Genomic DNA, 15690 nt, shown 5'->3' on the forward strand with positions numbered 1-15690 from the left:
CGTCCCACATGGGCCGAAATGCATCTAAACTGGCGTCCACCTCCTTTAGACGTCCGCATATCGGACGCCACTTTTTTAATCGATGTCCCATTAGTCCTCTTGGCTCTAGCTACCTGTACAACAAAAATCGCCGGAAGCCAAAAAATCGTTGAGACATTTGCATTTGTATAACTAAAACTTCCGCGAAATTCCGCACCAACGGTGCAGCGCTAGTCTAGCGCGTATATCGACAGAGCGTATACTCTGCTAAAACTCTTCCGATACAACCGATTATTTGACGTCCTATTGCGACGTTGCCAAACTGACTGTATTTGAAGGTTTTGAAATATTCAATTAAGTCAAAACAAATCATTTAAAAACAGTTGCTACGCACGTGTCGCTGCTTATTTGACGCTCGGTTGCAAAATACTGCTTAAGTAGTAAAATAAAATAAAAGTACACTTAAAAGGAAAAAGTGAGGCTTTAACGAATTTACGAATTGAATTTACATATTAAACGGAAAAGTGACACTATTTTGTCATAAAAATAAAAATATTTCTATAAGTTAACTAGCTGACCCGGCAAACGTTGTCTTGCCGCTAAACGCTATTTTAAAATAGGGGTTGGTGGTAGAAGGGTGAAAACATAGGGTTGTATGTATTTTTCAACGCCAAATCATAATAAAATAAAAAATAAAATAATTTATCTAAAAATTAAAAATTAAATTTAGGGGTGGACTACCCTTAACATTTAGGGGGATGAAAAATAGATGTTGTTCGATTCTCATACCTACCCAATATGCACAAAAAATTTCATGAGAATCGGTCAAGCCGTTTCGGAGGAGTTTAACTACAAACACCGCGACACGAGAATTTTATATATTAGATATACATTATCTATACTCTTTTGCATGAATATGGAAGCCAGGCTGGGTAGCAGTCTTTGAATCTGAAAAAACAAAGGTTCTGTTACATTTAATACATTTTTGCAATGATTTTTTATTTGGTTACTGAGCGCCCCTACTGAAAATTTGTGTTTTTTGTTTAGTGACGGTTTGGTCATGGACGTCGAATATGTAGTGGTTCGAATAGTAGGTATACAGATTTACGACGTCCGTATATAAGGTAAGGGCTACGCAATACGTAACACATATACGGACGTTAGTTTGACGCATACTGTTATTAAGGATACGAAGTTTTTTTGCAGCTGTTCTGGCTTTTGACCCAATCCAGGCTACACGCAATGCCGTCAAAAAACTTTGGGACACTTTTAGACAATGAAAGTTTTAGAATTGCTCTCGGTCTCCGGTTGGGAGCTCCACTGTGCTTTGAACACAGATCTCCGTGCGGAAAAGAGGTCGATTCTTTCGGACTACACGGCCTTTCCTGTAACAAGAGTTCAGGTAGGTTTTCCCGCCACGGTTCCCTAAACGATACCATAAAAAAGCTCTTGCCACCATCGACTTTCCTGCTCTTATCGATATCCTACTGGAATTAGTCGCAATGATGGCAAGAGACCTGATGGATTGACGTTGGTTCCCTGGGAAAGGGGACGGGCGCTTTTGTGGGACGCAACCTGCGTTGACACACTTGCTCCTTCTCATGTCAGGGAAACAGCCTTAAAAGCGGGAGCCACAGCGGAAAAAGCTGAAACGATTAAACGGCACAAGTATTCGTCATTAATTTCAAATTACATCTTTGTGCCATTTGCAGTCGAAACACTTGGACCTTGGAGTAGCAGTGCAAAATCTTTTTTTAAATGAGATAACTCTTCGCCTTATTGCCTCCACTGGTGACAAGAGGGCTAGTGCATTTTTTTGCCCAGAGAATCGGCATAGCGATTCAACGAGAAAATGCTGTCAGCATTCTTGACACGATTCCACGCGGACATGATTTATACCAAAACTATCTGTAAATATTTAGTTCTTAAGTTGTGAATTGTAAATATGTATAATGTTTAATAAACTATTGTTATCCACTTAAAAAAAAATTAGAAACCTACTTAAAAGATATACTTTATATTTTATAAGTAAATATTGTTTGACAACGTTTAAATTTGCCAGACGACGACTTAGGTAAATCATTCTAGTGAAATAGAGTTAAGTAGTTAGACTATTTAGTCTGTATAAAAATATTTTAGCCGTGAGACATTTTTATATTGAAAATGATAATAATATGTTGTTTGTAAAAGCAGGCAGCACAACTATTTGTGGCTATAAAACTTAATTAACCTATAAGATTCGTCAGCGAAGAAGAAAAAATAATATCCTCGTATTCTTGGATGCCCAGTTACCCATGTTCTAAAATTACTTGAAATCCGTTTAGCTGTTTTGGCGTGATGAAGACACAACGACACATACAAACATATAAAAAAAATGTTCGATTCAGTAACCTGTATTCATAGACCGTATCACTTTTTTTAAATATCTTCAATGTACAGAAAGTATCCGTGGCAGGATAAGGGAACATTATTTATTATTATTCTTTGACGGTTCGCAGGAAAGTGGACATAATCTACGAACCGGCAAAGAATACTTATAACAAATGGACATAACGATAAATAATTATTTATTATATTATTATTCTGATGATGTGCTACGTCGTCAATAATTAAAATGTTAAAAGACTAAATAAAATATATGTTGCAACTCATTAAGAGAGCTATTATAAGATGAAAAATTGGAGGTGTTCCTATGACCGTTACATGTTAAAATTTCAACGAGCGTAATAGAATTATTTCTTAAGTTAACGATAGATGATCACACCTACTAGAAAACTGGCAACGTCGCATTTCAGCTTACTTCTCACTCATTTCATCATTACTTATATAGGACGCTAAATAATCGGTGCATTAAGTGAGGCTATATGGATATATGGAGGAAGCAATAACATAAGTATCATGAAAGGGGTTCATAAATGGTTGGGCACAACTGTAAGCAGAATATTCTCAAAAAAGAAATTTAAAGAAATTGATATAACCCACGGAATTTAAAATGAAAAAAATAAGCAACATTCGCAGAAAAAACATATAAAATGTAAGCATAACTGAGGGACGTCGTAATAACGCAGTTTGTGCTTGACGCCAAAAATGTATCTGGATGTATATATATATATATATATATATATATATATATATACTAGCTGTGCCCGCGGCTTCGCCCGCGTTGAAATCAGTGTGACACAAAGTTTTTCCGGCAAACTTCCAGTGAAACTCTCATCATAATCGGCTTAGTCGTTCCATAAGCCTTCCTCTTGAAGCCCTCTCTCCATTGATGAAACCGCATGAAAATCCGTTCCGTAGATTTTGAGGGAATCGATCACATACACTTTAGGGACTTTGTTTTATAATACACTAACTGTTGCCCGCGACTACGTGCGCGTGAAGCGCGCGTCGCGTTTAACAAAATGGTTCGTTGAATTCGTCAGAATTGTGGTATGAAATAATGTAGTAATAATGTAGTATTGTAGTGTAAATATGTTTAACTATACTGCATGCAATTCAGTTTTTAATATGGTTCTACGTAACTATATGTCACAGAATAGCGTAACGCACGCTTCTCCGTGACTCCGTGAAGACAGGGGTAAATAAAAAGTATTCTAGTAACGTAAAGGTTGGATATTGTAAAAAATATATTTTTTTGTACTACTTATAAGTGATCAATATAGATGTTTCTTGAACACATAGGGTTGCAACGCGGTTATTTTGCTTTAAACCGACCCTGCTGTATAAGTTTCATACAAACTATCAACCCCAATTAAACCCACTTAGCGGTGGAATATCGCAAAATCCGTTCTTAGCGGACGTCTATTAATTATAATCTACCTCCCTGCCAAATTTCATCTTTGTCCATCCTGGATGAATGGACCATCCAGCAGTTTTTGAGTTCTCGTGATGAGTGAGTCAGTGATCTTTCTCTTTTATATATATAGATTACAATGCATTATTTGAACACCTTCTCACCATGTATAGAGCATACATTTTAAATTTCAAGTCTCTTACTTCAAAAACATAGGACTTTTATCTAAACTTCCAAGCCCCGTTTTACCCTTTTAAGGGTTGAGTTTCGTAAAATTAGTTCTTAGCAGATGTCTACGCCTTATAAGAAACCTGACAAATTTCAAGTTTATAACTGTTGTAGTTTCGGAGATTTCGTGATGAGTGAGTCAACCTACCATCCCCCGTTTTAACCCCAAAAAGGAGTTGATTTCTAAAGATACATTATTTGGATACCTTTTTACTATCTATACATACATTTTAAATTTCAAATCTCTTACTTCAAAAACATAGGACTTTCATACAAAGTTCCAACCCCCGTTTTACCCCTTTAAGGGTCAAGTTACGTTAAATCAGTTCTTAGCATATGACTACGCTTTATATGGAACCTACCTGCCAAATGTCAAATTTGTAGCTGTTATAGTTTCGGAGATTTCGTGATGAGTGGGTCAACGTAACATCCTCCGTTTTAACCCCAAAAGGGAGTTGATTTCTAAGAAACATTATTTGGGCACCTTGTTACCATCTATAGAGCATACATTTTAAATTTCAAGTCTCTTACTTCAAAAACATGGGACTTTCATACAAACTTCCAACCCCCGTTTTACCCCCTTAGGGGTCGAGTTTCGTCAAATCCATTTTTAGCAATAGATTACGCCCTATAAGGAGCCTACCTGCCAAATTTCAAGTTTGTAGGTATTATAGTCTCGGAGATTTCGTGATGAGTGACCTTTCGCGTTTATATATATTATAGATTATATATATATATATATATATATATATATATTATATGAGTGTGTTCGCGGATAAATTTGAAATCGTAGTGGCGACTAGTGCGTATGTTGATTTTGTTAGTCCACCTACGTTGTATTACTTTTCGATGTAATTGCAGTCGGTTTTATTTTTGTTTGCGAGCAACACAATTATAATATCATCTGTACCTCGGCAGGTTCCTGGAGATGCCGATAGTGGCGCAGGGGTGTGAGGATGCGATGGCTCGCGCCCTCAACGCTGATACTTTGCCGCATATATTGCGATGGTCGCAGGCTCCGCACGCCTCCGCCTGGTTACATCGGTATACACATACACACACACACAATATTACTAGACATTTTTGAAGTAAAACTTGTTATGCACGGTCGATTGAGCTGGTGGGTGCGGGACGAGAGCGTTACGAAAAGTTTGAGCGGGCGTGGCGAACGGAAGTTGTGAGGGATATGTAAGTTAGTGATAGGAAGAAAGTTTTTTTGAAAATTATACATAAAAATAATATATATATATATACCGCAACTCGTGAAGCGAAAAGCAGGGCCACTATAAACTGCACCAATGTTATATTTCAAAGTTATACTTCTAAATTCTACCAAATTTAATATAATGTAAGCGCGACGTCAAATACCAATAGCGCCATCTATTAAGAGATCTTAGAACTAAAGGGGACTGTCCGCTTTGTATGGGGGTTTCCGCCCCGAGTGGACAGTCACTGAGAATAATAATTATATATTAAGTTAGTAGTACCAACAAGTAGGAATTAGAAAAATGATATAGTTTTGTGTCCTGCAGGCCTAGCATGCGCGCCACGACAAAATTTTGTCTACCCCTTTTCTCGTATTATCTCTCTATGTCTACAGTAGCTAACATGCGTGCACGCGATATTCTTCTCGTTACGTCAAGAAGAGATAATCATTAAATTTTAGTGATCTGTGATATTTATCTCTACGGAAACTAACATGACATCGTAATTTTGTCGAATTTTGTCGTTTTAGGAAGAGAAACTTCTCGTCTTCAATATTATCGACGAGAAAGACGATAAATAAAAAATAAATAAAACCGGGTGCCTATTTTTTGTATACCATGGCGTTTCCCTATTATAATTATATAATTTCGGTATACGAAGAGCGGGAAATGCGAAAAGTCGAGTGAAGTGTGCCATATAATGACACAAAAAACGTATTTGCGCCCTGTTGCTTCTTATTCTAAATAATAATAATAATAATACTTTATTTCAGACCAAAGTATAAGTCCATATTGGGTTAGTACAACAAGACAAGACAACATTCAGAATAAAAAACAAAACAAAATTATATTAAAAAAATCAATAACTAAAAATAAAATTAAATAGAATAAAAGTAAAATCAATAATCAAAAAAAAAAAAAATTCAAAAATTCAAAAAGTTTAAAAATTAAAAAAAAAAAAAAACAATGCGTGATAGAATTACAATTATCTAATGTGCGACAAGATATAAAGCACAACACGAGCATATTGTTTTACATATATAATTAAATTCATTTACTTACGCCGTTTTATACACTTTTTATCTTAGCCAAAAGGCCGAGAACATTGTTAAATAAAACATGTGTCACTCGTTTGAAATTGGTCAATAACCTTGTAAATTCAACTTTACGACATAAGAAATAAGAATGATATTCAGTTGTGATTATGGTTGATAATGTTTCTCTACTCGACAAGGCGAAGTCTTCGGAAGAGAATTTTGTCTCTCGTAGTGCGCATGTTAGGGTAATCGAGAAAATACTCGATGTAGACATTATCTCTCTCTCTCGTCAAGAGATATCTCGTTGTATGCATGCTAGGCCGGCTGGTGTTTCTTTTTTGTTTTTTTGTGGATAATTACAAGAAGGTTTCTGAAATAAAAAATCATTGTTTTTGTTATTTTTGTTCTACTAATCGGATTCGTACGTTAGCAGAATGTTATCTAAAAACTAGGCAGATAGATTTATAAAATCTTGAAACCATTTCCAGCCCAAAAACCAAATAATTGTCATGACATGGGCACAACAACCTACTGTCCGTCGACCAACCATGCAGTTGCAGTAATATTTTTTTATGGCTTCTCTGCCTGACCTTTATTGTTTACATATAAAATAAATACAAAATATATTTTCCTACTTATAAATATGCCTACTGTGTATTTTACGTCGCAGTAGTGATGAATTCTCGGTTGACGGAAAACCTTTCAGTAGGTTGCTATATCACTATGAAAGAATATGGAAGTCAAATGAATGTATGACGCAAAAGTCTGTAGTTTAGGGTTGCCATAACAAATAATATTTTCAATAAACAAAATAAATCGATTAAATCGATAATCGAATTTAATATAATTAATTGCTTACTATTTATGTAGTCAATAACAATGTTTCTAAAATAGTTTATTTTTCATCAAAGTTAATTTTTTTTCCTAAATACACTTTTATAGACTTTTTTTCTTATTACATAATTCGATTTAACAATACTTTTAATCGATTTTAACAGATAATTGATTTAAAAATATTTTAAAATCGATTGTTCGCTAATAATAATTGTTTAAGACTGGCAACGTGGTATAATCAAATCACCAACCGGAAATAAACTAGACGTATATAATTAATGAATTAAAATACTTATTAAATAAACTTTTTATCAGTTTATATTGATACAACTGAAAATCACGAATAATCATGATTTAATATATGAAAATTTTCGGTATATTTGTTTTTTTGTATAAATTCTGTTCACGCTGGGCCGAAAATGGACAGTCCCCTTTAAGTTTGAGTTTGTACAATCGCCATATTGATCTGTGGAAACAATTATCGCCTGTAGACGAACGGCTGGGTATCATCGATGTGGTTTTGTTTTATACAACTAGGTCGGCAAACAAGCGTTTGGCTCACCAGATGGTAAGCGATTACCGTAGCTTGTAGACGCCTGCAACACCAGAAGCATCGCAAGCGCGTTGCCGACCCAATCCCCAATCCCCCCAGGAGCTCTGGTCACCTTACTCACCAACAGGAACACAATACTGCTTGAAAGCAGTACTACTTAGCTGTGATCTTCCGTAAGGTCGAGGTACTACCCCAGTCGGGCCGCTCCAGATTTTGAGCGGGAAATTCCTGCTGTGCCGTATCAGTTAGAGTAGTAGTTGACCCGATGGTAAGCGATGACCGTAGCTCGTAGACGCCTGCAACAAGTATTGTTGCCTGCGAGCTCGTGCCGCGCGGTCACCGACCCGGCAGTGACGTCAGAGTGCCGCAGGCAGGCGATGCGCTTCCTGCGCGACGAGTTCCCGGCGGCCATGGCGGCGGGCGCGGCGGGGCGCCTGCCGCGCGGCGCGCTGGCGGCGGCGCTGGGCTCGCCCTTCCTGCAGGCGGGCGAGGCGCAGGCGCTGCGCGCGCTGCTGCGCTGGGCCGAGCGCGCCGCGCAGCCGCCCAACCCGCCCGACCCGCCCGCCCCGCCCGGTGAGCTGCGCGCGCAGTGTGTCGCCATTACTGATCCCGGGATCCCGGGATTACAGACTGTTGGGATTACTGATCCCGGGATCCCGGGATTACAGTGTTGGGATTACTGATCCCGAGATTGCAATGTGTTGGGATTACTGATCCCGGAAACCCGGGATTGCAATCTGTTGGGATTATTGCACCCGGGATTTTTGAGATTTGCGTAGCGGGATCTCGGAATCCCGGGGTCGCAATGTGTTGTGATTACTAATCCCGGGATTCGATTTTGAAATCCCGGGATCCCGGGATTCGATTTTAAAATCCCGGGATCGGTTTTGGGAGTCTCTGTATCTGTGATTGAAAGATGATTAATTTGTACGATTTTATTTTTGTGCTACCCACATATTAGGAATAATTATGTTTGCGACAGACAGAAGATCGAAAAAAAAAACCGAAATTACTTTAAAACTAACTTTATTAATATTTTAATTAAAATAATTTAATCCTATGAACGATGATTCCACTTCGATGTAAGAATATGGAATGATCGCTTTTACAAAAATAATTATTAAAACTAAATCCGCGGGAACATTACGCCGTTGCTGCATTGACACTTTTAATCCCAATATCATAGTACTACGTAATTGAATTCTGAACATTTTGAAATATCATATCAAAAATCGACACGGTCAGCCGGAGACGCGGGTTCGATCCTCGATGGAGCGGTCAATTTTTGATATGATATTTAAAAATGTTTTGAAAGATGATTTTTTTGTTACATAATTTTTTAATTTTTTTTAATGGATAAAGAATATGGAATGGATTTAGTAATTTTTTGTTTTCGTTTACGTTTTTAACGTGGTGACTATGGGCAAAACACATGAGTTCACGCTATTTTTGGCGTAAACTTATGGAGGCCTATGTCCAGCTGTGGACTGTGATAGGCTGTAATGATGATGATGATGAATGATGTTTACGTTTCTATTATTGTTTATGTAACATTTTGTTTCATTAAATGTTTTTAATTTCTTATACAGTACAAATTTCACAAAAAGAAATCCAAAATAAAGTAAAAGAAGCGACTTCGGTTTTAAGATTAATATTGCATTGTATTTTCATAACCTAGCAAAATTATATTCAATCCCGAGATTGAGGGATTTATCAATCTTGAAAGATTTTGGAATCCCACAATCTCAAATCATTTATACGTCTCACTGATCACTGATTAACTCCACTGTGTCGCGTGAAATCGCGCAGATTTGCTATTGAAAAGCAATTATTAGCTAATTTAAGAATCACGTTGACTGTTCGCTAACAGCTTAGTGCAAGACGTTTTAGTTACGTACTGACCGCCATAGAATACGGACGCAAAAATACGTAACGTACATACGACGCTCAGCGCTGACAGCTACGTGTTACTGAAAAACGATTCTTTAATATTCCCGCTGTCAGTGACGATAGTCACGTACTAGTTTAGCGAATGAGCTATTCAATGAGTGAAGTAATTATAAAGTATTCGATATCTTTGCTAAAAATAATAATAATATTATATTCCACTACCCGCTTATTTTTATATATGTAAGTATAAATAACCGACTTCCAAAAAAGGAGGAGGTTCTCAATTCGACTGTATTTTTTTTATGTATGTTACATCAGAACTTTTGACCGTGTGGACCGATTTCGACAATTTTTTTTTAATCGAAAGGTGGTGTGTGCCAATTGGTCCCATTTAAATTTATTTGAGATCTAACAAGTACTTTTCGAGCTATATCTAATAATGCGTTTTTACTTGACGCTTTTTTCGTCGACCCACGTTGTATTTATACCGCATAACTTTCTACTGGATGGACCGATTTTGATAATTCTTTTTTTGTTGGAAAGGGGATATCCTTAGTTTTGTACCATGATAAGGAAACCAGGATTTGATGATGGAATCCCAGAGAAATCGAGGGAAACTCTCGAAAACCCGCAATAACTTTTTACTGGGTGTACCGATTTTGATAATTTTTAATTTAATCAAAAGCTGATGTTTATCATGTGGTTACATATAAATTTTATCGAGATCTGATAACTACTTTTTGAATAATCTTTGATAACGCGTAGTTACTTGATTATTTTTTCGTCGATCTACGTTGTATTACTCTTCGATATAATTGAAGTCGGTTTTTTTTCGTTTGCGAGCAAACACAATTATTGCAATAAAATATTTAGTCGAATTAATAGAATTTACAGCCAAATCGCATAGTACAAAATACCAATTATTGACATCTATCAACAAACAATTTTTATAAAAAATATATAAATTTGGTGTTGCGAGGAATAGGTTGTGAATTTCTCGTCCGCCATCGCAAAGGGAGGATCCTCCGACCAGACGGATGTAGTGCCTGGTGGGCTAACGCCCCGACGGTTGTTGTCGGGATCATGTATATATATGCTGTGTTCACTGTAATAAGAATGAACATTGTACACCTTTCACATTATTACATACATAAACCTTTTTTTTATATTGTATCATTCAATTTGTGAACCGAATAAAGAAAAAAAATATATATATCTATATTTATATATATATATATATATATTATATATACTCAATCACTTTGATAACTTTGACAGCGTGATGTAGGACACGTCAGTTTTCCTCTAGTGTGTATGCTAGTCGATAGATGTCGCTACATAATCATCCCCCCCCAGAGCCGAACCTGGTGTGGCACACGCCGCAGCGGCGCGGCGCCCGCCCCCGCCGCCGCCCGCCGCACGACGCCGTGCTGCGCGAGGTGCTGGCCGACCTGCTGCCGCTGCTGCGCCTGGAGCACCTGCCGCCCGACTGCGACGTGCTGCAGCAGGTGGGCCGGCGGCTTATCGGTGGCTCCTACTTTTGATATATGACTAGCCCGTTGGCGCAGTTTGTAGTGACCCTGCTTTCTGCTCCGAGGGTTGTGGGTTCGATTCCCACCCCGAGTCTGGGTGTAATATTAATATTTATTTATATATTTATATATGTATTATTTATAAGTATGTAAGTAGTAGTTGAAAAAAAATATGTAGCTGTATACCAGTCGGCTGTTACCTATAACACAAGCATTAAGTTGCTTACTTTAGGAACAGACGACCGTGTGTGTATTGTGTAGATATTTATTATTATTATTATTATTATAATTTCATTTTTTAAGATATTAATAACGTTTACTTGATTTCCTATCTACCTATGTAACAAAAAAATAAAGTTATTAAAAGTAGAGTTGACTCAGTATACTTAGGAGCCATCGATTATGTTACATTTAAATCTGGTGCAGAGACCGGCCATGTGCAATACCGGTCCTCTAGTACAGTCGCCGGTCTCTGATACAGACCTCACTCATGTAACGCTTCAGTCTGTAAAATCCCACCGCTGGGCATAGGCCTCTTAACTCCATGTGAGAGAAGGGTCGGAGTCTAATCCACGACGCTGCTCTACTGATGGCGGACATGTTCCTTACAACGAGTAACGATCGCTATCAGAGTGCCTAGTACGAGTTTTGTTTAATCCGTCTCGCAATAACGGGCGTAAATTTTAACTTCATTTTGTATGGGAAATCCGGCATTTTAACCTAGTTCTCGCGTTTGCCGCTAGATGGCTCTGTATCGATGGTATCGTATACTATTCTTTATCGTCTAGGCTGCAATGTTTGAATTCCCATGCAAAATAATCTTCAAGTATAAACGCGTTTCTGTCATGTTTTGTGAATAAACTCGCACTAGGCACTCGGGTGTATATGATAACAACCGGGTCCGAAAGCTCAACGTGCTCTCCGGGGCACGGGGTGGAGACGTACAGGAACAGACATACAAACCGGAAAAAAAATAGTTGTACAAATGCAAATAACCATACCAAGCGGGAATCGGATCTGTACACCTCTGGTGTTTTGACGCGTACATGGTACACGTACCAAACCAGAGCACTTGCTATATGTATTATCATTGATTGCCTCTAATTATTAAAAAAAAATTTTGAGCATATAACCCGAAAAATTTAGCGCTCGTTTTAAATGTGTGGGATCTTCGGATTCTCGTATTTGAGACGCGGGAATGTGAGTTCGCAATCCCTAACGAGTGAACGCTAATTGCGTGAATTAAGCCTACTATGGATTTAGTTGAGCAGTCAGTATCCATAAGTATGCAAATAAATGTCGCTCCGAACGGCTCCTCGGCCGCGTGTGACGCCGAGTGTGACGCCGAGTGTGACGCGGGTGTCCGCAGGCGGTGCGGCGCGGGATCGTGGCGGCGCCGCCGGCGGAGCGCGGCTCGGCGGACGCGTGGCTGGGGCGGGGCGCCTTCCGCCCGCCGCGCTGCTTCCTGCCCTACCTGGACGAGATCAAGGTACACCCTGAACACACTGACCCTGAACACACCGACACGGTCACGCCGGTGTCACTCGACACTCGGAGTATCCGGAGCGCGGCTCGGCGGACGCGTGGCTGGGGCGGGGCGCCTTCCGCCCGCCGCGCTGCTTCCTGCCCTACCTGGACGAGATCAAGGTACACCCTGAACACACTGACCCTGAACACACCGACACGGTCACGCCGGTGTCACTCGACACTCGGAGTATCCGGAGCGCGGCTCGGCGGACGCGTGGCTGGGGCGGGGCGCCTTCCGCCCGCCGCGCTGCTTCCTGCCCTACCTGGACGAGATCAAGGTACACCCTGAACACACTGACCCTGAACACACCGACACGGTCACGCCGGTGTCACTCGACACTCGGAGTATCCGGAGCGCGGCTCGGCGGACGCGTGGCTGGGGCGGGGCGCCTTCCGCCCGCCGCGCTGCTTCCTGCCCTACCTGGACGAGATCAAGGTACACCCTGAACACACTGACCCTGAACACACCGACACGGTCACGCCGGTGTCACTCGACACTCGGAGTATCCGGAGCGCGGCTCGGCGGACGCGTGGCTGGGGCGGGGCGCCTTCCGCCCGCCGCGCTGCTTCCTGCCCTACCTGGACGAGATCAAGGTACACCCTGAACACACTGACCCTGAACACACCGACACGGTCACGCCGGTGTCACTCGACACTCGGAGTATCCGGAGCGCGGCTCGGCGGACGCGTGGCTGGGGCGGGGCGCCTTCCGCCCGCCGCGCTGCTTCCTGCCCTACCTGGACGAGATCAAGGTACACCCTGAACACACTGACCCTGAACACACCGACACGGTCACGCCGGTGTCACTCGACACTCGGAGTATCCGGAGCGCGGCTCGGCGGACGCGTGGCTGGGGCGGGGCGCCTTCCGCCCGCCGCGCTGCTTCCTGCCCTACCTGGACGAGATCAAGGTACACCCTGAACACACTGACCCTGAACACACCGACACGGTCACGCCGGTGTCACTCGACACTCGGAGTATCCGGAGCGCGGCTCGGCGGACGCGTGGCTGGGGCGGGGCGCCTTCCGCCCGCCGCGCTGCTTCCTGCCCTACCTGGACGAGATCAAGGTACACCCTGAACACACTGACCCTGAACACACCGACACGGTCACGCCGGTGTCACTCGACACTCGGAGTATCCGGAGCGCGGCTCGGCGGACGCGTGGCTGGGGCGGGGCGCCTTCCGCCCGCCGCGCTGCTTCCTGCCCTACCTGGACGAGATCAAGGTACACCCTGAACACACTGACCCTGAACACACCGACACGGTCACGCCGGTGTCACTCGACACTCGGAGTATCCGGAGCGCGGCTCGGCGGACGCGTGGCTGGGGCGGGGCGCCTTCCGCCCGCCGCGCTGCTTCCTGCCCTACCTGGACGAGATCAAGGTACACCCTGAACACACTGACCCTGAACACACCGACACGGTCACGCCGGTGTCACTCGACACTCGGAGTATCCGGAGCGCGGCTCGGCGGACGCGTGGCTGGGGCGGGGCGCCTTCCGCCCGCCGCGCTGCTTCCTGCCCTACCTGGACGAGATCAAGGTACACCCTGAACACACTGACCCTGAACACACCGACACGGTCACGCCGGTGTCACTCGACACTCGGAGTATCCGGAGCGCGGCTCGGCGGACGCGTGGCTGGGGCGGGGCGCCTTCCGCCCGCCGCGCTGCTTCCTGCCCTACCTGGACGAGATCAAGGTACACCCTGAACACACTGACCCTGAACACACCGACACGGTCACGCCGGTGTCACTCGACACTCGGAGTATCCGGAGCGCGGCTCGGCGGACGCGTGGCTGGGGCGGGGCGCCTTCCGCCCGCCGCGCTGCTTCCTGCCCTACCTGGACGAGATCAAGGTACACCCTGAACACACTGACCCTGAACACACCGACACGGTCACGCCGGTGTCACTCGACACTCGGAGTATCCGGAGCGCGGCTCGGCGGACGCGTGGCTGGGGCGGGGCGCCTTCCGCCCGCCGCGCTGCTTCCTGCCCTACCTGGACGAGATCAAGGTACACCCTGAACACACTGACCCTGAACACACCGACACGGTCACGCCGGTGTCACTCGACACTCGGAGTATCCGGAGCGCGGCTCGGCGGACGCGTGGCTGGGGCGGGGCGCCTTCCGCCCGCCGCGCTGCTTCCTGCCCTACCTGGACGAGATCAAGGTACACCCTGAACACACTGACCCTGAACACACCGACACGGTCACGCCGGTGTCACTCGACACTCGGAGTATCCGGAGCGCGGCTCGGCGGACGCGTGGCTGGGGCGGGGCGCCTTCCGCCCGCCGCGCTGCTTCCTGCCCTACCTGGACGAGATCAAGGTACACCCTGAACACACTGACCCTGAACACACCGACACGGTCACGCCGGTGTCACTCGACACTCGGAGTATCCGGAGCGCGGCTCGGCGGACGCGTGGCTGGGGCGGGGCGCCTTCCGCCCGCCGCGCTGCTTCCTGCCCTACCTGGACGAGATCAAGGTACACCCTGAACACACTGACCCTGAACACACCGACACGGTCACGCCGGTGTCACTCGACACTCGGAGTATCCGGAGCGCGGCTCGGCGGACGCGTGGCTGGGGCGGGGCGCCTTCCGCCCGCCGCGCTGCTTCCTGCCCTACCTGGACGAGATCAAGGTACACCCTGAACACACTGACCCTGAACACACCGACACGGTCACGCCGGTGTCACTCGACACTCGGAGTATCCGGAGCGCGGCTCGGCGGACGCGTGGCTGGGGCGGGGCGCCTTCCGCCCGCCGCGCTGCTTCCTGCCCTACCTGGACGAGATCAAGGTACACCCTGAACACACTGACCCTGAACACACCGACACGGTCACGCCGGTGTCACTCGACACTCGGAGTATCCGGAGCGCGGCTCGGCGGACGCGTGGCTGGGGCGGGGCGCCTTCCGCCCGCCGCGCTGCTTCCTGCCCTACCTGGACGAGATCAAGGTACACCCTGAACACACTGACCCTGAACACACCGACACGGTCACGCCGGTGTCACTCGACACTCGGAGTATCCGGAGCGCGGCTCGGCGGACGCGTGGCTGGGGCGGGGCGCCTTCCGCCCGCCGCGCTGCTTCCTGCCCTACCT

General features: G+C 44.3%; 1 protein-coding gene across 1 annotated transcript in view; it reads left to right on the plus strand.

The window, feature by feature from the left end:
* The window catches only part of LOC123665840 (BTB/POZ domain-containing protein 7), a gene marked incomplete at its 3' end in the record, with an annotated part of 50649 nt that overhangs the window by 19834 nt on the left and 15125 nt on the right, over nt 1-15690 (plus strand). The window contains exons 14-15 of the mRNA XM_045600073.1: nt 4922-5047; nt 8003-8170. Coding sequence (XP_045456029.1) covers nt 4922-5047; nt 8003-8170 — 294 coding nt within the window. The remainder of the gene's footprint in view (nt 1-4921; nt 5048-8002; nt 8171-15690) is intronic.

The sequence above is a fragment of the Melitaea cinxia genome, chromosome 25 (assembly GCF_905220565.1).
Source record: "Melitaea cinxia chromosome 25, ilMelCinx1.1, whole genome shotgun sequence".
Classification (NCBI taxonomy): Eukaryota; Metazoa; Arthropoda; class Insecta; order Lepidoptera; family Nymphalidae; genus Melitaea; species Melitaea cinxia.